General features: G+C 34.2%; 2 protein-coding genes across 4 annotated transcripts; one reads left to right on the forward strand and one right to left on the reverse strand.

Annotated features, from left to right (window-relative positions):
* The first annotated feature begins 3311 nt into the window (after positions 1 to 3311).
* Positions 3312 to 3989, forward strand: LOC136208075 (uncharacterized). The gene has a single exon (XM_065998912.1). The coding sequence runs from the start codon at positions 3312 to 3314 to the stop codon at positions 3987 to 3989; it is 678 nt and encodes a 225-aa protein (XP_065854984.1).
* Positions 3990 to 5223: 1234 nt separating this feature from the next.
* On the reverse strand, positions 5224 to 16300 carry LOC136208577 (protein EMSY-LIKE 1-like). 3 transcript variants are annotated; one of them, XM_065999575.1, is made up of 10 exons: positions 15960 to 16299; positions 10929 to 11131; positions 10724 to 10833; positions 10524 to 10644; positions 7826 to 8056; positions 7485 to 7553; positions 6177 to 6425; positions 6032 to 6100; positions 5883 to 5946; positions 5224 to 5639 (listed from the first exon to the last, which is right to left on the reverse strand). In XM_065999575.1, exons 1-10 carry the CDS (start codon positions 15985 to 15987, stop codon positions 5596 to 5598), a joined length of 1188 nt encoding a protein of 395 aa, XP_065855647.1. In that variant the 5' UTR covers positions 15988 to 16299; the 3' UTR covers positions 5224 to 5595. The 3 variants fall into 3 exon arrangements, with proteins under 3 accessions (XP_065855647.1, XP_065855648.1, XP_065855649.1); XM_065999576.1 differs by having other exon boundaries at positions 7826 to 8053; positions 15960 to 16296; XM_065999577.1 differs by lacking the exon at positions 7485 to 7553 and having other exon boundaries at positions 15960 to 16300.
* Positions 16301 to 23555: the final 7255 nt, after the last annotated feature.

The raw sequence follows: 23555 nt of genomic DNA on the forward strand, positions 1-23555 counted from the left end.
GCCATTATTCTCAAGGGAAGCGTACATACGCCTCGATGGTTCTAAGAATACCAAAAGGCGCCTTTATTACCATCCATGAATGGGAATAAATACAATTAAATGATAATTAATAGTCATTAAAAGGGAATAAAGACTTGACTGTTCGAATACCCCAACTTTGAGGTTTTTAAGGATAAATGCTGGGATTAATGGAGAATTGATAGCAATTAAAGATGAGTAATGACATAACTCTTCACCTGCTTCCCCATTAATGTTGAAGGTTACAGAAACCTATATAAATACCCCATCTTCCTAGGATCAAAGGTACACTTACTAATTCCCTACTTTTGTGCTTACAGTTTATTCTCAGAGATATTACTGGTTATCGGAGTGTCCCGGCTGATCCCAATGGCGCCTCACATGGAAGTGCTGCGATCAAGGATTTTTTCCGCAAGTTATCACTTATGTAAAAAGGTCCACAAATCCGCAGGTCTGGGTTCGTGTCTATGATCTTCTGCGGGAATATTGAGAAATGCAAATTCTTTCAGATATTGCAATGGGTATTGGCGGGCTAATTCACTTTGATAAAGCAATTTTAGATGGGAATTTGGCCACTTTGCCCGCCTTCTATTAGATGTTGATCTTGCTAATGATTTGTCCACGCAACCAGGCATCAAACGGGAAGGGAGGCAATTTTGGATATATGTGGTTTATGGAAAACATCTGAGTTTTTACTGGGTTTTCTTGCATTGGTCATACGAGTTATGAGTATAGGAAGAACAAGAAGTCAAATGATGCCAAGTCAACGAGGTCATTCTTAGAAAACAATCTCCTTCTCTAGGACATCATCTCTTCCATATTTGGCATGCATATTACCACTGATTCTTCACTCACAGAGCTACTACAACAAGCATTTAATCATCATTTCTACTCTTAAATATCTGCCTTATAGTATCGTGTTTGGGTGATCTGGTTAGCAAGAATTACTGCATCTTCCAAGATGTTTCCCCTGGTACTCATGGTTCGATGCGTATATTGTGTTCACAAATCTAAGTTGCTAATTATCTACAATGTCTGGAATTCCTCCATGGAGCTGCAGATTCTACAAACAGTAGTCCTTCATCCGCAACCCCGATGTGTTCTGTACATAATTTGTATTTGTTCGATGTCACCACCTCATGGCTGGATGAAGGTAAACATGTATGCCTGAGTGACTTCGACTAGTGCTAGTTGCCGGGGAGTCTTCAAAGATCCACATGGACATTCAGTTCATTCGCCTTTACTCTGGACTATTCTTTTGTGCATATCCCGGAATTTAAAGCAACTTTATTTGCGATTTCCACAACTTTTGCAAAGGGTTGGCTACGTCTCTAGATCGAGAGTGATTCAACATATGTGGTACATAGGCGCTTTTAGTTCCTTGGACGCTATGTAGCGAATAGGAGACGTGTCTTCATTTTTTTGACTAGCATGCAGGTTGTATCTTCCCACATCTTTAGGGAGGAAAGTGAGATGGTGGATGCACTCGCAAATTAGGGAAGAACTAGCACGAATTTGTAAGGGTGGGATTCTCATCATAGCTTCTACTCTAATTTGTTAGAGATTATAGCTAACTATAGCGCAACAGAATTGTGGTTGGTAAAAACTGGTTTTTCTCGTCACTATGGACTTAATATGGTAAAAAAAAAAAAAGATTAATAACTTAGGAGGTTTATTTACTCCATTTTCACCTCTTGTTTGCATTTTCGATTTTAAAATGAGAATTTTAGGTGCTTGGTTAGGAACTTATGTTTGCCTTTTGATCATGAAAAATAGCATTTTACAAAAGTAAATAATTTCTGCTTTTTGGAAAAACGTTTTTTTTTCCAATATCAAGCACTATATAAAGCAAACAGGCTCTTAATGTAACGACCCGGTCCGGAATGGGTGGCGCCGGGGTAGAAGGCCTGAGCAAGGAGCGGCTCTAAGGGATGGCGATGGGGGCAGGAATGAACTGAATCCCACATCGGAAATGGAGAGGGAGTGATTGGGGCTTATTAGTAAGATGTGAATCCAATACATGTAGACGCGTTTTAAAACCGTGAGGCCCAATGTGTTGGAATTGGGCTAGAGCGAACAATATCTACATGGTATTGGACCAGGGTGTTACACGTAATGTGTTGAAATGAAAAACCATACTTTAATATATCAAAATCAGAATGATGGGCTTCGCACCAAAAGTAATTATATACTTTTCCGATGGACACTGCTAAATAGATAGAAAAAATGGTGATAGAATGGATAGAATGAGTTAAAATATCATAATTACCCTTCATAAAATAAAATTAGATTTTCGTTTATATATTTGTAGTCATGGGAACTCACAAACTAAAATAGTATTTAATGTACTAGTAGTATTGAATCATTAATAGAATATAAAAATAAACAAAATAAAAATATTTCAAAAGGGCATTTTGGTAGGATTTTTTTTCTATCCCTTCTATCCGGATAAATTCTATCCGGATAGCTTTTCCCTTTTCGGATATGTTTTTATACATAGTAAGTTAGTACCAGAAAATAATTAGTTATTACAAGATAAATATTACAAAATAAATGATGTGTTATGAATCAAGCACTTTCTACCAAACAGAAAAACAAAACAAAAATTAGTTGTTAATATTAGGAAGTGAGTTTTTTCACATTAAGCTATTATTTTTCTTAGTATTAAGTTTATGTTGCCAAATTAGTTAGCTATAAATATAAAACTCGGTTAACAGTGCGTTACTAATTTCATATATCTTCGAAATTGTATAATGTACAGTTCGAAATAAGTTTCGTTTTACAGTTTTTCTATAACCATATAATACGTATAAAAAAATTGTTTTCAAACTATTAAAACTGTAAATTTTAAACGAATATAAAATAAATAATACTCAATCAACCGAGTTTTACGTTAAAAGCTGACTTTTCTAGTGCGTAGTCATCACGATCTTAATGTAATATACGAAAAATAAAAATTCAACAGCTAAATGTATTAAAATGCTTTTTCCCATTTAAAAAGTAAGTATATAGTTTTATAAATATAGTAAGTTAGTAACACAAAAATGGTTAGTTATTAAAAAGAATTGGTGGATTGAGTTAAGCACTTTGAGTCCCAAACAGAAAGAAAAACAAACAAACAAAAAATTAGTTGTCACTGAAAGAATGATTAGGAAGTAAGTTGTATATGATAATATTTGCCTGTTTATATTTGTATATATATATATCCTTGTGATTGTAAATACAATCCATCCACCAAAATAAATAAAGGTATAAGCAGATTGTAAGGTAGCAAGTTCATCACAAGGTTTAAAATGGAGTCATGCATCATTGAGAGCGGAGAAGGGATAATTCTTCAAGGAAGGATATTTAAACCATCAGCAGGAAAAGATGTGAATATTGGAACGGCAGTGGTTTTGGTGCATCCGTACTCAAAATTAGGGGGATGTCAAGGTTTAATGCAAGGTATTGCTTTGAGACTGTCCCTTAAAGGTTTCATTTCGATAACATTCGACATGAGAGGCGTTGGAAGATCTACAGGAAGGTCTACTCTGACGGGGTACCAGGAAATAGAAGATGTTGTGTCTGTCTGTAAATGGGTGTCTCAGAACTTGTCTGTTAAAAACATATTGTTGGTGGGATCATCTGCAGGAGCAACAACAGCAGGATCAGCAGTTGATAAGGTAGAGGAAGTGAAAGGGTTTGCAAGCATTGGTTATCCGTTTGGGTTAGCAGCTTCGATTATATTTGGGAGACATCATAAAGCAATATTAAAGTCTCCGAAACCGAAGCTGTTTATATTAGGAACAGAAGATGAGTTCACAAGTATACAACAATTGGAGAGGAAACTAATGTCTGCAGCTGGAAGAGTACAAGCACATTTTGTAGTTGGTGTTGGACACTTTCAAATGGAAGGTCCTGCTTATGATGCTCGTATGGCTGATTTGATTTCTTCCTTTATTCCTTCTTTATTGCATTCTCCATCAATTTAGCATTTCTTACATTGCTGTTAGATTTTAGTTGATTCATCTATCATGAGATTGAAGTTAAAATGTTAAAAGATTAGTAAAGATATATTTAATTTTAACGAACTAATTTGACTATCATTTAATTATCACAATAAACTTTTGTGTTATTTCTTTTATCAAGTCTAATTGGAGTTATTAAACAATCATGAATCTCACTATTTCCAATCCACGTATGTATCATGTTATTATTCATGAGTAGATCAAAGACATATATACAAGTGAAATAAAAGTAAAAGTTCTAAGAAATTATTTTATGTGGAGATGTATGTCTTTGATCTGATAAAGAACACACAATAACTTTTTAATTTTTTTTAATGTGTTCATACGTGTCTTTGATTGTTATTGATGAGTGATAACATGATACATGAGTAAAATATAAACAACAAATTTCATAACTGCATAGATTGTTTCATTAATAATAAATGAAAGTTTAGAAATGCAAAAATTGATCCTAACGCCCTTAAGTAACTCACAAGCTTTTTGTGCCTGGGTCGTTATTTAAGAGCATGTATAGTTGTGGTTATTTTCAAGTGGTGCCACCTAAACACAAATTACATCTACTAAGTGCTTTATGAAAATATCTTCCATTTGCTCGCCCATCTTGCAATACTCAACATGAACAATGCCTTCATTCACAAGTTCCCTTAGAAAAGATCAATTTTAGTCGTTCGCTATCAAAACTTGAAAAAAAAAAAAGATTTGACTGTCACCTCAAACTTTCCAAACAATTTTGTCGATAAATTGAAACAATTTCGTATATTTTTCATTGGTTTTTTTGTATTTTAAACGGTTTGACAAAAAAATTTATAATTAACTTATGTACCAATACAGGCTTAAAGTTTATAAAATAATACAAATTTAAGCTTAACGTTTACAAAATATATTCAATTTAAGTTAAACATCACAATTAAATTAACTATATTATATTCTTTTCCGATTAACTTTATATATTATCTTTTTATTTAGTTCTATTAATTAGTATTCTTACCCATTAAAACTTCATGTAATATATGCAAAGTAATTGATATATACCAATGTTCAAAATATTATGAATATTCAATTACTTTTAATTTGCATATATTACATGGGCAATGAAATTTAATAGTCATGAAATGGTTGATGAAAAACAAATATAAAATCTTAATGGGCAAGAATACTAATTATTATATTATAATAAATAAAAAAATAGAACTAAATAAAAAGATAACATATAAAGTTAATAGGAATATGAGGCCTAAATTGATGCCATATTATAAACGTTAAGCCTAAATTGATAAATCGGTGCTATTTTGAACGTTGAGCCTAAATCGGTACTTCCCCAATATGATTCTTCTAGTGCCAGTACAAATATACAAATATTTTTCAAACTTAAGAATGAAACAATTTGCCCCGTGTGATCCAACGTCTGCATACTCACTCTGTTACAAAGTTAGACCATACTAACATGCGTATGTTACACACTACATTAATTCTTCTCTGTTTCAGAGAAAAATACCAAGGCTACATCTTCTTGCACATTTGCTGCCAATTTGCTGACACTATCAATTTTCTGCCAATTCTTTTCCCAAGTCTACTCGGGTTCCATCGTTTCCCCCCGCAAGTATTGGTGTTCACCTGTTTCGAAGCAAAGAGTGTCAAATTGTCTAAATAATAAAACAAGCTAATGTTAACTGGTTCTACATTGCCTTTCTCAACAATATAGAATTTTGTTGTTCTTATTGTTTTAGACGTAGCCCCAAGACCTCGGATATTCTTTCCAAGTTATAGTCAAGCTAAGGGATCGATGCAAGAACAGGTATTTGTCATCTCTGGGACAACCAGATGATGAGGCATTCAATTCAATGTATTATTCATTACCACTTTCATTATCAGATGTATCTGCAAGCCTTGAAATTGCATCTATAAGTGCCTGTTCATGCTCCTGCATCGTAAAAAACGAAACAATCAAGCATGTAACCAGCAAGTAGAAAAATTGAACACTCGGCATAATGCTGCAAAGCTCTTACTCTCAGCATTTTCTTTGCCTTCTCAAGCTCATCGGGATCAGGTTGACTCAAAGCAAAAACTCTCTCAACCTGTTCAATGGATGTACCAGAAACAAAATAAATGAACAGAGAATATTAATAAGAGATTCCAAGCTAAAATGCATACCTCTTCAACCAGCGACTCTGTGTTGAATAATTCAATTTCCTCGGAAAGTGTCTTTGCATAGCCATTCTGTGCTGCTGGGTGAAAATCAGTCTTTGATTGACCCCTTATGAATCCCCTTCCCCTTGCAATGTTAGGATAACCACTGTGGCTCATGGGTTTCCTGATTCCACGGCCTGGCCCGCCACGGACTCCTCCTCGATATGTAATTCCAGGATCCTCACCTTCCCATTGGATATCCTCAGCAGACATCTGTGAACAAAAGGGTACAAGCACTTCCATCTTGAAAAAAGAGTTCGGAAATGAGAAGAAGATAGTTGAAAGCATTTCCTAGATAAAAGTAAACCAACATAACACCACCACCATATTATCGCAAGACCTGTTCATGGCCAGGCTTCATTGTTTTTACAAATGCATTCCACAGCTGTTACTAGATATAGAATGTCATAACAAGTCTACTTTTTGCAGCTACTTAACCTCAGCCCAAAAAAAAAACAGTTTTAACGGTCCATGTTCTGTTCAAAGACTACACTACTCTTTAACTGATCTAAGTTATGTCAAACTTCACAGTGCTACTAGACGGTGTGTGTGAGCTAACAAGTATACAATAACACAAGTATTTCATAGATGGATTTATATCAATTGTTCTTAGAAACAAACTTTTCAAATGGGAACATAAAGTTAGCAACTGGTAAAATGAACAAGTAAAAACAAATATATTAATGGGATATACCTAGGGCTGTAATCGAGCCGAACCGAGCTTTGACCTGCTCAAGCTCGGCTCGCTATAAAATTAACGAGCTCGAGCCGAGCTTCGAGCTTATTTCGAGCCCAAAATCCTCTTTGAACTTGGTTCATTAAAAAAATTATCTAACCATGAATTGTTTGTTGATAAATCGTTAATTATATTTGTGAAGTTTGCTCGCAAATAACTCTTTAATTGTGTACGTAAACAAGCTCACAAGCAAAGTTCGTGAATAAATAAACAAGATGCTTACAAATAGTTCGTCTATTACTCATTTATTATGTTAGTGAACGAACTCATCTAATAGCAAATGAAATAATATTAAGTTTAGATATTTGTGAACTAACACAAAACTAAAATTTGTTCATAAATGTTCTAATCGAGCCTGCTCGCGAGCTTTGGTTTGCTCAAGCTTGGCTCGTTCACGAACCGAGCCAGTAAATCGTGCTCACGAGCGGCTCGTTTACAAATTGAGCCAAGTCGAGTCGAGCTTTTATCAAGCCGACCACCGAGCCGCTCATGAGCGGCTCGGCTCATTTACAGCCCTAGATATACCATAAAATTACCTCTTTGAGATTAACCCATTCCCATGTCTCATTAGCTGAATTCATATCGTAGACTAGCGCATGTCGGCCCTGTCAATTAATAATCTTCACATCAAACCCTTACACATGATAGAAAAAATAATTGTCCAATCAAGGTAGGAATTGGATATAAAGCAGCAAGAACATGGTTGAGAAATTTCCTAGCAAACCCTATTCTTTGTTTCTCGCTTCACCCATATCCTCTCATATAACATCTTCCATACATATTTCTCACAGCAGAGCAGTCATACCACATGAGATCAGAAGTCTATCAAGGATGGTGCAAAAAACGAACAATCACGTGTGTATTTTTCCTTAAATACCTCAGTAGGGTTGTAATCAGTTATAACAGCCTCATAGAAGTGGTTGTCCTCAGGCCATCTTGTCCACACTTTCCTTCCTATTAATGGATCAGATGTCGTTGCTTCAGCAGGTTCATTGGCTGGAAGGGCAACCGAAGAACTATGGCTGATATAATGATGGTTCCCCGCAGGAGCTGCAGAAGGGTACTGCATATATTTCTTAGAGGACAAGCCAGAGATTGCTTGACCCTGCTAAGGAAACAAGAGAGGAAATTCAAACAGAAACGAACAAGCATTAAATTTGCATCTAAATAAATACATCAAACTTCACACTTTCTATTAAATATAAGGGATCAGGTACCAAAATAGACCTAAGGTTTTTGGGGAAGTACCAATTTAGGCTCAACGTTCAAAATAGCACCAATATAGGCTTAACGTTTACAACATAATATCAATTTAGGCTTAACGTTTACAATATAACATCAATTTAGGCCTCACATACAAAATAGCACCAATATAGACTTAACGTTTACAAAATAATAAATTAACCATATTATATTCTTTTCCTATTAACTTTATATGTTATCTTTTTATTTAGTTCTATTTTTTATTTATTATAATACAATTAATTAGTATTCTTGCCCATTAAGATCTTCTATTTGTTTTTCATCAACCATTCCATGACTCCTAAATTCTATGGCTCATGTAATATATGCAAACTAAAAATAATTGAATATCCACAATATTTCGAACACTAATTAAAATAATATTGATACATGCCAGTGTTCGAAATATTGTGGATATTCAATTACTTTTAGTTTGCATATATTACATGAGTCGTAGAATTTAGGAGTCATGGAATGGTTGATGAGAAGCAAATAGAACTAAATAAAAAGATAACATATAAAGTTAATAGAAAAAGAATATAATATGGTTAACTTAATTGTGACCATAATTGTGAAAGGCGATCGCCTGGGTCGCCTGAGGTGAGAGGCGACCCAAGCGTTCCTTCCCACGCCTTCTTCACTAGAAGGCGGGCGTTCTTCAAAAGGCGACCGCCTGGCCGCCGCAGGCGAGAGGCGGTCTGAGACGAGAGGCGGTCGCCTTCTGAACTTTGGTGGTTACTTACAGTTTTTTTTTAAAAAAATCAGAAAGAAAGAAATATAAAAGGGATTTTAGGTTAAAGACATCGGAACCTTTGGAAGTATAGAAGAAAAAAAAAGCAAAATAGGCACAACAACACCGATCGATCCAGACATCCACACAGAAACTACCTCTCCACCCACCCAACGGCACCGATAACATAAAAACAGGTACGGTCTCTGTTCTTCTTTTGTTTTTGTTTCTAATACTCTTCTCGGTTCTCATTTCTTTTATTTTTCTTTATAATCTTCTCCTTTCTTCTCTATTTTTCTTTTTTTCATCTTCGTCCTACTGTTACGCTGCCCAAATTTCTACTCTTTATTTATGACTTGTGATTTGTGTTATTATCACTAAGTTATGAAAGTTTAGGTGAAGGTTATGAAAGTGTGAGAAATGGAAGTGTGTGAAAGTTTATGCTAATGCTACTGTTATGAAAGTTTATGCTACTATTATGAAAGTATGTGAAATTTTATGCAAAATGCTATTGTTATGCAAGTTTATGAAAGTGTGTGAACTGAAAATGTGTGAAAGTGTTTGCAACTCTATGTAAGTTTGTGAAAATGTATAAAAGTGTATGAAATAGTAGCTTACAAGAGTCTAATTTTCCAAATTTTGCAGGCTTTTGGACATGAGTATTGGTAATTCTAATACATTGAAAGCGACAACAAGAATAAATCCTTGTTGGAAGTATGTGCAAGAGGTCAAGGCAGGGAAGTATGATGACATTGAGTTTGATGATGATGTTTGATATATTATTAGGAATTAGGATCTTAGTATTAGACTAGAAGTTTTATTTTGTTTTACAACTTTAGAAGTTAAACTAGCCAATTTGAGTTATGGTTTTATTTTTTGTTTTTTCCTAAATTGTTTGTCGCCTGCCCTTATCGCCTCGACTCGCCTTTCGCCTTTCACAACTATGATTGTGACGTTTAGCTTAAATTGGATATATTTTGTAAACGTTAAGCTTAAATTCGTATTATTTTGTAAACGTTAACCCTATATTGGTGCTATTTTGTACGTGAGGCCTAAATTGATGTTGTATTGTAAACGTTAAGCGAGGGCGAGCCTTGGCACAACGGTAAACGTTGTTGTCGTGTGACCAAGAGGTCACGGGTTCGAGTCTTAGGAGCGGCCTGTTGCCAAATAAATTGGCAAGGGAAGGTTTGCTCCCAGTACACCCTTGTGGTGGGACCCCTCCCCGACCCTCGCTCAGCGGGGACGCGTAATGCACCGGGCCGCCCTTATTGTAAACGTTAAGCCTAAATTGGTATGTTGTAAACGTTAAGCCTATATTGTTGTTATTTAGAACGTTGAGCCTAAATTGGTACTTCCCCAAAAACCTTAGGCCTATTTTGGTACATTATCCCTAAATATAATCATCATCGCAACACAATAAACTAGGCTTTCAGTAGCTCGCTGATTTGCATCTAAAAATGGTAGTTGCACAGATAGAGCTGCTGATTTAGATTAAGAGGCACATGAGACCAAGACATGAATTCTAGATAATTTACCAATAAAATGAACTTCTAATAGACATAAAAAGTCAGTGAAACCACAATAATGCTAGAGAAGATACCGAATGGGATGTCTTCTGTCTTTTACGGGAGCCTGAAACAGTAGGACTGGGTACAACATCATGTATCGGCTGTGACGCACTAGATCTGGTAGGTTGGTGTCCTCCAGCCTGTCTCCACTCCCTGTAAGCATTAACAAACAAGCTAAGAGTAGAACGTCTACTGATTATCAAATTTCAGCAATTTCAGAAAGCACTCGAACCTGATCCTTTTGATAATCTCATCCCCGTTAACCTTGGTCAGTAGTTCTCTGTGCTGATCATCCGACACTCTGAGCTCTTTCCTAAGTTCAGTTATCAAACCCTCCTTCTCCTAAGAAAGAGAGAAGAAAGAAGATTAAAATTTTAGCAACAAACAAGTAGAACTTCAATATGTAGAGACATGCAAACAAAAGAGAGAGAAAATACCCAAGTTATGGCATCAGACTGAGCCTTAAAAGCACGCAACACGGCACTGTAAGCTTCCTGCTCAAGGTGATGGATTTGAGCCTCCATGTCAATATGAATTTTAGAGTATGCACCAGAACCGACAGCAGATCTTCCGTTTCCTAAAATCCTTTCTCGCTTTGGAATTGATTGTTGATGTGATGGAGGTATATCATCATCTGTACCTGCAATTCATTTAGATAAGCTCATGCCATTGTTCAATGTAAATAGAGACTTATCAAAGACTTATAATCCTATTGCCATCCTTTTCCGTTTCCTTTTTCACCATGATATCTAAAGATATGAATGAAGATACAAACACTTCTTTAGTCACATCTTGGCTTCTAAACATGGTTTACTAGTTGTTTGCACCAAAAATAAAGTTTTCATGATGTATACCCTGGGGTACACTTTTCATCGAATAAACTTTTCTTTTTAGGAAACTTTTTCTTAAAAGAACTGTTTAGAAAACTTTTCTTTTTAGGAAACTTTTTATATTTTCCTGGTACATCGTTCACTTAAAATTTCCAATAGTGAACCTCATCTCAAGGAGAACCGAGGGAAACCAATTTCTTAGAGTGAACCTCGAGGGAAACCAACTTCCTACATAGAGTACCTCGTGGGAAACCAACTTCCTATATAGTGTACCTCGTGGGAAACCAACTTCCTATATAGGTCTCTTTAATTCTTGAAACTTCCTATTTGAGAGATAGTTCCTTCCTTGTATCCTTCAATTTAAAGAACTTTCTTTCACCTATAATCTGTCTCTTAAAAATGATATCTTTCGCAACCCATTCAACCGCTAACCACAAGGACTATGATTATTCAATTTTACTAATTGGCACTTGTCAGAGCATTACTAGTGCACAACTTTTCCAATCCAATATATAGAACCAGTCTGTAAGGCCCAATCAAAAAAAAAAAAAAAAACAATGAAACTAACATTTAACTTTAATTTATCATCCAACTGCAAAGAAGACACCTTATAATTTCCTCTTCCATAAAGCCAATTCCTTTGTACACTCAAAACAGCAATTAGAAAAATCTAAAATTGCACTGTGAAATAGCATAATCAAAATTCAGAAAGCTTGCGTAGACTACCAAAGAAAAAACATAATAATCTCTAACCAGTTCAAAGAAGTTACAATCTAAGTGAAAGAAACTCTAAATTTAATCAGACAAAACAATCTTATCCAAGCCGAAACAAAGTAAAGCCTCTATATAGGAATAACCTCTATTTTGTTATAAAAAAACTCCGTCCCAACTTGGTAATAACATCTATGACCAAACTCTATTTAGTAATAACCTCCCAATTGTTATACAAATAACCTGGCCCAAATGTATTACTATATATATATATATAGAGGTTTTACTGGATACGACGGTCGAACACAGACGCGAAAAGAAAATCTTAATCCAATTACCAACTCAAAATGTTGAATTAATTCGAATCCAAGAAAACCCTAAGAATAGAAAGCAATCTTCACTGACTATCACCGAATTCAATAGCAGAAAGAAAGAAACAAACTTCTTGAAAAATTTGGGAAAAGAAAACATACCTATTTCCCCATTTTCTTGAAGCACGGAAACTCTTCATGACATGCCATGCGTTTCCCGTTTCCGGCAGATGTGGGAAACGGAAACTCTCGGAAACTGATACTAAACGTTTCCTGGCACGTTTCCTTAATTACCCAAAATATGAAACTCGTCTCTCAATTTTTAAACCTTTTTCTACCTATTTTGATTAAAATTCTAGAAATTCAAACTTTCTATTTTACAATTCTTATTCAATCTAAGATTGGGAAAATTGCATCTTCCTATTTGAGAGATAATTCCTTTCTTGTATCCTTTAATTTAAAGAACTTATCCATATTTCTTTTTCTTATAATCTTTGTCTCTTGAATCTCGATTGAGCTTGGACTTTCTTCCTCTTATTCTTCAATCTTGGTTTTTAATGTCTTATTATATCTTTAATACTTATAAGTATGCCCCTACATTTTTAATATTTACATGTTTCCCCCATGTTTCCGTTTCCTATGTTTTTCAGAAATTACATTTCCCAATATCCATATCCGTTTCCGTTTCCGTTTCCGCAAAAGGAGGAACATTAACATGCTTGAACTCCATTGCTTAACTAACCAATAGAAGCATATATGAACTGCTTCTATATTCTCTTGACTAGATTAAAACCAAAGTTTTAAAAGGAAGTAGCACATGATATATAAGATAATAACAATTCGACTTAATTCATAAATATGAAGCAGGATTTTGATATTAACAAAATGATTTAAAGATTCTGACTTGGTTTCAAAACGGATTATCTGGAAGAAAGCTTCTCGCTTAGAATTTCAACCGTCAGTTACCTATTACAGGTTCTTCCCCTCGCCACTTAAACATCCTATGTATCACTTCCAATATTATTTTCTTAAAAATGGTATCTTTCGCAATCCATTGAACCGCTAACCACAAAGACTATCATCCAAATGCAAAGAAGAGATCTTATAATTTCCTCTTCCATAAAGCCAATTCCTTTGTACACTCAAAAGAGCAATTAGAAAAATCAAAAATTGCACTGTGAAATAGCATAATCAAAATTCAGAAAGCTTCCGTAGACTACCAAAGAAAAAACATAATAATCTCTAACCAGTTCAAAGAAGTTACAATCTAAGTGAAAGAAACTCTAAATTTAATCAGACAAAACAATCTTATCCAAGACGAAATATAGTAAAGCCTCTATGTAGGAATACTCTATATAGGAATAAACTCTATTTTGTTATAAAAAAACTCGGTCCCAACTTGGTAATAACCTCTATGACCAAACTCTATTTAGTAATAACCTCCCAATTGTTATACAAATAGCATGGTCCCAAATGTATTCCTATACAGAGGTTTTACTGTGTAATACAAAAAAATGGATACGACGGTCCAACACAGACGCTAAAAGAAAATATTAATCCAATTGCCAACTCAAAATGTTGAATTAATTCGAATCCAAGAAAACCCTAAGAATAGAAAGCAATCTTCACTGACTATCACCGAATTCAATAGCAGAAAGAAAGAAACAAACTTCTTGAAAAATTTGGGAAAAGAAAACATACCTATTTCCCCGCGTTTCCCCGTTTCCGGCAGATGTGGGAAACGGCAACTCTCGAAAACTGATACTAAACATTTCCTGGCACGTTTCCGTAATTACCCAAAATATGAAACGCGTCTCTCAATTTTTAAACCTTTTTCTACCTATTTTGATTAAAATTCTAGAAATTCAAACTTTCTATTTTGCAATTCTTATTCAATCTAAGATTAGGAAAATTGCATCTTCCTATTTGAGAGATAATTCCTTCCTTGTATCCTTTAATTTAAAGAACTTATCCATATTTCTTTCTCTTATAATCTTTGTCTCTTGAATCTCGATTGAGCTTGGACTTTCTTCCTCTTATTCTTCAATCTTGGTTTTTTAATGTCTTATTATATCTTTAATACTTATAAATATGCCCCTACATTTTTAATATTTACACGTTTCCCCCACGTTTCCGTTGCCTATGTTTTTCAGAAATTACGTTTCCCAATATCCGTTTCCGTTTCAATTTCCGTATCCGTTTCCGTTTCCGCAAAAGGGGGAACAATAACATGCTTGAACTCCATTGCTTAACTAACCAATAGAAGCATATACGAACTGCTTCTATATTCTCTTGACTAGATTAAAACCAAAGTTTTAAAAGGAAGTAACACATGATATATAAGATAATAACAATTCGACTTAATTCATAAATATGAAGCAGGATTTTGATATTAACAAAATGATTTAAAGATTTCCGACTTGGTTTCAAAACGGATTATCTGGAAGAAAGCTTCTCGCTTAGAATTTCAACCGTCAGTTACCTATTACAAGTTCTTCCCCTCGCCACTTAAACATCCTATGTATCACTTCCAATATTATTTTCTTAAAAATGGTATCTTTCGCAGTCCATTCAACCACTAACCACAAAGACTATCATCCAATTGCAAAGAAGACATCTTATAATTTCCTCTTCCATAAAGCCAATTCCTTTGTACACTCAAAAGAGCAATTAGAAAAATCTAAAATTGCAGCGTGAAATAGCATAATCAAAATTCAGAAAGCTTCCGTAGACTACAACAACAACAAAGCCTTAGTCCCGAAATGATTCGGGGTCGGCTAACATGAACCATCATATAAAACCGTGAAAATCAAGTCGTGTCAGCGACACAGATTCGCTCCCTCCACTCCGTCTTATCCACTACCATATTTTCCTCAATTCCCAATAAACTCATATCACTCTCGATCACCCTCCTCCAAGTTTGCTTAGGTCTTCCCCTACCCCTCACCACTACATCCCTTTGCCACTCTTCGGTTCTCCTAACCGGCGCATCAAGCGCTCTACGTCTCACATGGCCAAACCACCTTAGTCGGTTTTCTCTCATTTTATTCTCAATAGATGTGACCCCTACTTTTGTCCTAATTATTTCATTACGCACCCGGTCCTTTCTCGTGTGACCACACATCCATCTCAACATACGCATCTCCGCCACCTAATTCAGAAAGCTTCCGTAGACTAGCAAAGAAAAAACATAATAATCTCTAACCAGTTCAAAGAAGTTACCATCCAAGTGAAAGAAACTCTAAATTAAAACAATCTTGATACGCTATATAGGAATAACCTCTATTTTGCTATAAAAAAAACTCGGTCCCAACTTGGTAATAACCTCTATGACCAAACTCTATATAGTAATAACCTTCCCAATTGTTATACAAATAGCATGGTTCAAATGTATTCCTATATAGAGGTTTTACTGTGTAATACAAAAAAAAAGTGGATACGATCGGTCGAATACAGACGCGAAAAGAAAATCTTAATCCAATTACCAACTCAAAATGTTGAATTAATTCGAATCCAAGAAAACCCTAAGAATAGAAAGCAATCTTCACTGACAATCGCCGAATTCAATAGCAGAAAGAAACAAACTTCTTGAAAAAATTGGGAAAAGAAAACATACCGCTGCTATCTGAAACATCATAGTCCATAACAAGAACCCCGAGGGTGGTGGTCTGTTTCTAAAGCATTGCAGCTTTAACAAAATGGAGCAGCAGAGATTGGAAGCATACAAATAAGACTAAAGAAGGCGACAAAAAAAGGGTTTACGAAGAGATTAAGGAGATCTATATGAAAGAGAGAGAGAGAGAGAGAGAGAGAGAGAAGGGTTTTGCAGAAAGGAGATGAACGAACCGGTTGGAGCGAGGGAGAAGGAGGAGGGATTTTGGACTTGAATGCTTCTATTCAAATAGGAACTCTTTTTTTTTTATAATCTGAAAAACAATCGATTGATGGGGCTCCGAGGTGAAACCTTATTACATTACTTTACCTTCTACCTAAAATTCCCATATATAGACAAATCCGGTCGGGTTGACCCGACATACGATAATGTTTTGTATTTGGTACATTAGCTTTGAGCTCGCGCAACGCGGATGATCTATTTAGTAGTCAATTTTTAATTATTTTAAAAAAAAAATCATTAAAACTAATTAATTGTTTTGAGGTTGTTGCTATTTGGTCAGGTGCGTACACATGGACCCTCATGACCACGTAAATTTGTCACTGACCGTTAGATTTAGACAGATTAAATATAGGCCTTACGTGGTCATCAGAGTCCATATGAACGCAACTGGCTATTTGGTTTACTCGATTACTAGATTTAGCCTCGTACAATGCACAGATTATATAAGTTTACTATATTATATAAATATAATTTTAACATTAAATATTAATCGAAGTTATAAACATATAAATATTACCTATTATATCCTTTTTCGATTTATGAAGAAATTTCCATAATCGAATAATTTTTACGGTAATTTTTTAGTTATGTTTTTTGGCATTAATTTCTTCAATATAGTGATATGTTGAAGATATATTTTACTAATTTTATTAGTGTTAAAAATAATAAGAATATAAATTTGTTGTGGACGGTTATATAGGTAAGATTCTAGCTATTCTTTTTTTAATGTGCGATATTTTAGTTCCATTCAAACTAAAAAGCTAGATTGGAATTGTCAACTCATTATGCTTAACTATTGTAATTATAATTGAATTAAGAGTTCATTTAGTCCCTAAAGTTAACACAAGTTTAGTTTAGCTCAAAACGAAATTTAAGTATCAATTCAGCCCTAAAGTTAGCAATATTTACAGATTAGTACAAATTTAATAAGTTTTTAGATATTAAAATGGAATAAGGTACCGTTTGCACCAAAAATAAAGTTTTCTTATTTCATACCTGGTTTACATTTTTTATAGGATAAACTTTTCTTTTTAGGAAACTTTTTCTTAAAAGAACATTTTAGGAAACTTTTTCTTAAAATACATGTTTAGGAAACTTTTCATTTCAGGAAACTTTTTTGGTATATCATTCACTTAGAATTCCAATAGTGAACTTAGGGGAAACCATAGTGCCTTAGGGGAAACCATAGTGTACCTTAGGGGAACCATGTAGTGTACCTCATTGGAAATCATAGTGTATCTTAGGGGAAACCATAGTGAACCTTAGGGGAAACCATGTAGTGTACCTCATGGAAACCATAGTGTACCTTAGAGGAAACCATATAGTGTACCTCGTGGGAAACCAACTTCCTATAGTGGACATCAAGGGGGACTTAAAGTAAACATAGGGAAACCAATGGAAACCATATAGTGTACCTCGTGGGAAACCAACTTCCTATAGTGGACATCAGGGCGGGACTTAAAGTAAACATATGGGAACCAAGGGCCAGTTAATATTTTAACGTGTTTTTGTGAGCCAATTAAAAATCAGAAAAAATTAGAAAGTGTACATATCAATCCATCGTGGAAGTTAAAGTGGAGGTTACTCAATATGGTGGAGAACGTGGATTAGTGGAAAGAAGCAGAAAGTTACCTCTAATGTCTATAAAAGGAAGAAATCACGATGAAAAAAGCCCAACTCAACAACTCAACACACCTAAGCAAAACTCTAGCAAATTATATATAGACTTCAACATCTTTAGATTTCTCAATCATTCCTTTAGTTTTCATTTTAATTCAGTTCAATTTCATTCAAGCTTCCAGTACAATTTTATTTTTATTGTTATTCAATCATTTTTTGTAAGGTCGGTATCGTTTTGATAATTCAAACCTTTAGGAATTTTTGGTCTCTTTAATTCTTACAATCGTTTCAATTATGAATAGTTCGAATCTGTGAATACGAATAAGCAGTGAAAGCTTGGTAAGGAGAGGTAGAGGATTCCACAAGCAAGACAAGATGAAGATAGATCTGCTTTCATTTCAGGCTATCAGCACTTAGTCCCTTGTAAGTGGACCTATCAGCTGCCTTCATTCAATTCATCAGGATTTCATTCCAAGAGTTCTAGCTCCACCTCCCCGGCTTACGTAGAAGTTAGAAAGCACACTCAATTTCACTCCATAGTTTGAGAATACTATAATTCTCTGGCACGCCCGCAATTTCCCATGAAAGAGCCAAACATGTACTAAAATAGGCCTAAGGTTTTTGGGGAAGTATCAATTTAGGCTCCATGTACAAAATAACACTAATAACGTTTAAAAAGGAGTAGTAATTTGGACATCGATAACGGAATGTGACATGTCATTCATATTACTTCGTTAAGTTCTTTCAATTGTAAGTGAAGAGAGAATTTAGAACTTAACAGAGTAATATGAATGACATGTCACATTTTATTATCGTGACCTAAATTGGTACTCTTTTTTAAATGTTAAGCCTATATTAGTGCTATTTTGTACGTGGAGGCTAAATTGGTACTCTATCTCTGACATTTTACCATGTCATAACCTTTTCAGAGTGCAGTTCTAGTAGCCCGTGCGTTTATGGTCATGCACGTCTATCCCGATATAATGAATGCTCTAGAGTTTTGCCCCAAACTCATAGGAATCGGCCTCACTTCCACATTCATATAGGTGAGTCTATCAAAAGTAATCATGCAGCTACGTACTTCACTCTAAGTGGAGTATACACTTCATTAAGAGTTTCTATTATCTCAACCTAACATCGCTTAAGGAAATTCATGCTTAACAATGCATGATCTAAATCATATTACATCACCACTTGTTGTTACCCATTGAACATATTTCTTGGGATATCTAGTCTATAGGTTGGGTTACCATTGTGTGTAACTCATCACTGTAGGGGCATAAGTCTCATACTCTTTACAGTATTTTGGACTTTCTCTCTAGCTAATCCTTTCGTCAAAAGATCGGCTAAATTCTCTTCTGAGTGTATGTGATCCACTCTAACCGCTCATTTAGAGATAAGCTCTCTAACAGTATTATGCTTATAACGTGATAAGCCCAAAATATACATAAAATAACATCAATAATTACGTCAGTTTCGTATTAAAATCATGTTAATTATATTTATTTAGAATACTTCTACGTCTATATTTGTTTCTATTGTGCAAGGTACTAAATTATTTGAAAAAATCCAAATAGGAGCTAAAACGGAGAAAAAACGAGAGAGAAATCACATTTACAAGTTAAAAGGCACGTACGATTCAGAGGTCGTGATGAAGGAATTGGGAACAACCTTGGAACAGAGACAAAAGTCTCTATCGTGACCGAGATTCCCAATATCTCGGTCGCGACACGGGTTTTTCTGTGAAGGAAACGCGAGTTCGTGCAGTATTCTCCCTCAATCCAAAGATGCGACCGAGATTCTCATTATCTCGACAGAAACAGCAAGAATACAACACATATTTTACATGTTTTTAATTCAAAACGAGACGTCTATTCATCCGGATAGAGACGACTCTTCACCAGCGGACACGACACTTCAAACAAGACTCTTCATCAATTATAAATAGAGCACACATTTGAGAATCCAGGGTTGGATATTTTGGTTGGATATTTTGTTGATAATTTCTAATTCAGAAGAGAGTTAGATAGTTAGAGATTCTAGTTTACAATTTTGTAAAAGCAAACTTGTTGTCACAATTTGTTCAATTAGTTTAGATACAAACACAAATATTATAGTTTAAGTTTGAGAATTGTTCGAAGACGAGTTTACACTCTGTAGAAGATTCATCGATCTCTATTTCGAGGATTCAGCAAGAAGAACCAGTGGGTGAAGCGCCCCAGGTTCTAACAAGCCTATGAAGTTTGAGGAAAGGATTGACAACCCGGAACTCAAATTAGTTAAAATGCTATCCAAGCTTTTTCTTCTCAGTTAAGTTGTGACGATTCACAATTCATTAATAAATTATCTTTTCAATACAATTCATTTCTACTGTTGTTATTTTTTAGTCTGATATAGCGATATTCTTAAAAGTAATAAACCGATGTTTTCAATAAAAACCTTTTTACTCAAATTACATTTCATTGGAAACTTTGTTGAACACTTAAAAGAATTAGGATTTATGTTTGGTATCTACGAGACCACGATTTATCAAACATAGAACGCTAATTTGATTAAGGTAGCAATCTATTCCGATCCAGAAAGATTGTCTGCAATTCAAAGCCCAGTAATTGAATTAATCGATAAATTGTTACACACTAATAATCTAATCAAAGTTATAAGTTGCTTTCTTGCTTTGTGCAACCAAGTCTTGAATTCTACTTGTTCTTAAACATAATTCCTATAATTGTAATCCAAACTGTTGACATAATTGGATTCTGAATCACAACCATTTATTCCATTCAAACCAATAAACGATTTTCTAATTAAACCTTGAGAACACGAATTTAATCAGAATAAATAAGTTTTTATAAAATAAGTATTCCTTGTGGATTCGATATCTTTTATTACAACAAGCGAAAGTCGTGCACTTGCGGAAATTGCTCAACATAATGTATCTGTCGTTTCTTATCGTTATAATTACAGCTCTAAAACTTAGCAATAACTGTGGTACTATCGTAGTGGATCAATACTGCTGGAATAGATTTTTTCCATACGGGAATCTCAACTAACAAACTTCTCAATCAACTTGCTTCTTCACTAGTTATGGCTAGTGCAATAAGTTCTAATTCCAATTAGTTAATTGAGCTAGAATAGTCTATTTCTTATACTTCCATGAAACATCACCACCAATTATATGAAAAATATAGCCACTAGTTGCCTTGGAATCATCTGACAGGGTATTCCAATCAGAATCACTGTATCCTTCAAGGACTGTGGAAACCTTTGATAATGTAATCCAAATTTCATGGTTCTTTTAAGGTATCTCATGACCCTTTCTATAGCATTCCAATGTTCAACACTAGGTCTACTAGTAAATCTGCACAATAGTCCCACGACATAAGAGATGCCGGGTCTAGTACAATCAGTGGCATAGCGGATGCTGCCAATTATGCTAGCATATTCTGATTGTCTTACACTATCTCCAGTGTTTTTAAAAAGTTTCACACTAGGATCATAAGGTGTACATGCAAGTTACATTCAAAGTAATTATATTTCTTTAGAATATGCTCAATGTAGCGAGATTGATCTAACGAAATTCCATTTTCAGACATAGTTATCTTAATGCCAAGAATGACATTTGCTTCTCCTAGATCTTTCATGTTAAAGTTTTCACATAGCATAGACTTCATAGAATTAACAACATGAATATTAGATCTAAAAATAAGCAAGTCACTAATATATAAGCATATAATGGTGCAAACACCATTTTCATATTTGTAGTATATGCATTTATCACTTTTATTCACCTTGAAGTAGGGGTGTTCAAACTTGGGTTGGATGAGTTATAATTAGATTTTTATCCAACCTATATAAGGAAACTATTCATGGGTTGGATGGGTTATGTGGGTTGGAATAATTTTTTTTAGATGAGTTAGGCGGGTTGGGTTTGATGGGTTATAGTGGGTTGAAACTTATTTTGTTTTCTTTACTATTTTTCTTCTTTTTTATCTCAAATTGTGTAGGTTAAATATTAAAAAAAAAGTTAAATTGATATTATGTGGTTTAAACTATATTTTTGTTTATTTTACTTTTATCGAACCACAAATCTCAAATAATAATAAAATATGGGGATAAAGATTAAACTTGACCCCAACGTTTATAGAAAAGTATAGATTTGATTCTAATATACGAAATAATACATATTTATCTCTAACTATTCTAAGCAATATCAATTTTACTCTTACATTACTAAAAATTTAAATATCCTGGTTTGACTGTTATTTAAATGTTACATTGAACCTTCTAAACGTTAATTATGTCTATGATATATAATGTGTTACAACCAAGGTTATCAAACCCGGTCCGGCCCGGTCGGTTCAACCGGGTTGAATCAGACCCGATAGGTATTCTGGTCCGGAAGTGACCATTTTATTACATCTTAGAAAACCGCTAAAAATCAGTGACCCGACCGGTTGAACCAGCAACCTGGAAACCCAGTCATGGTTTTTAAGGTCGAAACGGTTCAATGTTTGTACTGTACCTTTTTAAAAAATAAATAAAAAATTTAACTTTCAATTAAAATTAACTAATTCAATTAAGAAAAAATTAACTTGAATTTCATTTAAAAAAATAATTTTCAAATTAGTATTAATGTAGTACTGAAATATTTGTTAATGGTTTGATATTTATGCTTTCATTTGATTATCAATAAGTCTCTGTTGATGATTGATTTTTATTTGTTCACAAAGAATAAACCATTAAATTAAATCATGCTTAATAGATATGTAGTAAAAAAATATTAATAATATATGTACTGAAATCAAGTTATATTACACTATAAAAAAGCGGAGCATTGGGTACAAAATTTAGAAACAGTTTAAATATATTGTCTTCAATTTTTATTTTAAAATTATTATTAAGGACTAATTTATTTATTGTCCCATATTGTTGTAATTTTGGTATTAGGGACAGTTTTATAAAATCATCAAAATTTATTATTTAATATCAAAATACGGAGGGACGATCCAAATCAATTTTTTTCATTTTTTTTCAAATCAATTCACAATCGTCAACGCAAATTCCCTCTCTCATGTCATCTCCTCTCATCTCATCCTATCCCATCCCATCCCATTCCATCCCATTGATCGATTCCTTCACCCTTAGACTCACCAGTCACCACCTTTAGTCCACGCCATCGTCCACTAGTAAAGCGTTATCTAGTCGAGTTCTGGTCTCTCTATCCTCGATGGTAATGTCGTTGCCGAAAATTTTCAGTCATCTATTCCTTCCCAGTGACACAATCAGTTTAAGTCTGTAAGTCCTTATCTCAATTCAATATTAGTTTCTGCAATTTTATAATAACTTCTAGTTCTATTGTAAGATACCTCTTCTTTAATTTATACTTGTCTTGCGGTTTTCCTATTTGATTCATTCTCTATCGCCCTCTTAATTCAGATTATTTGATTTTGGATTTTTTTTCCGTATACTTGATTTCAATTAGGGTTTTTAAGATTTGGGATAATTATTCTGTAGTTGTTTTTAAATTGATTACATTGCTCAAGTCTTCGGTTTGAAGAAAGTATAAAGGTCTGATTCTGGTTTGATTGGGTGTGTTATTGAGTAATTTTACTTTTGATTGTTGAAAAGATGTATATTGGACAGAGCTTTCATATTTTTGAACATCTAGAAATCCAAATTTCACTATCTTAATCTTGA

The sequence above is a fragment of the Euphorbia lathyris genome, chromosome 10, assembly GCF_963576675.1.
Source record: "Euphorbia lathyris chromosome 10, ddEupLath1.1, whole genome shotgun sequence".
Classification (NCBI taxonomy): Eukaryota; Viridiplantae; Streptophyta; class Magnoliopsida; order Malpighiales; family Euphorbiaceae; genus Euphorbia; species Euphorbia lathyris.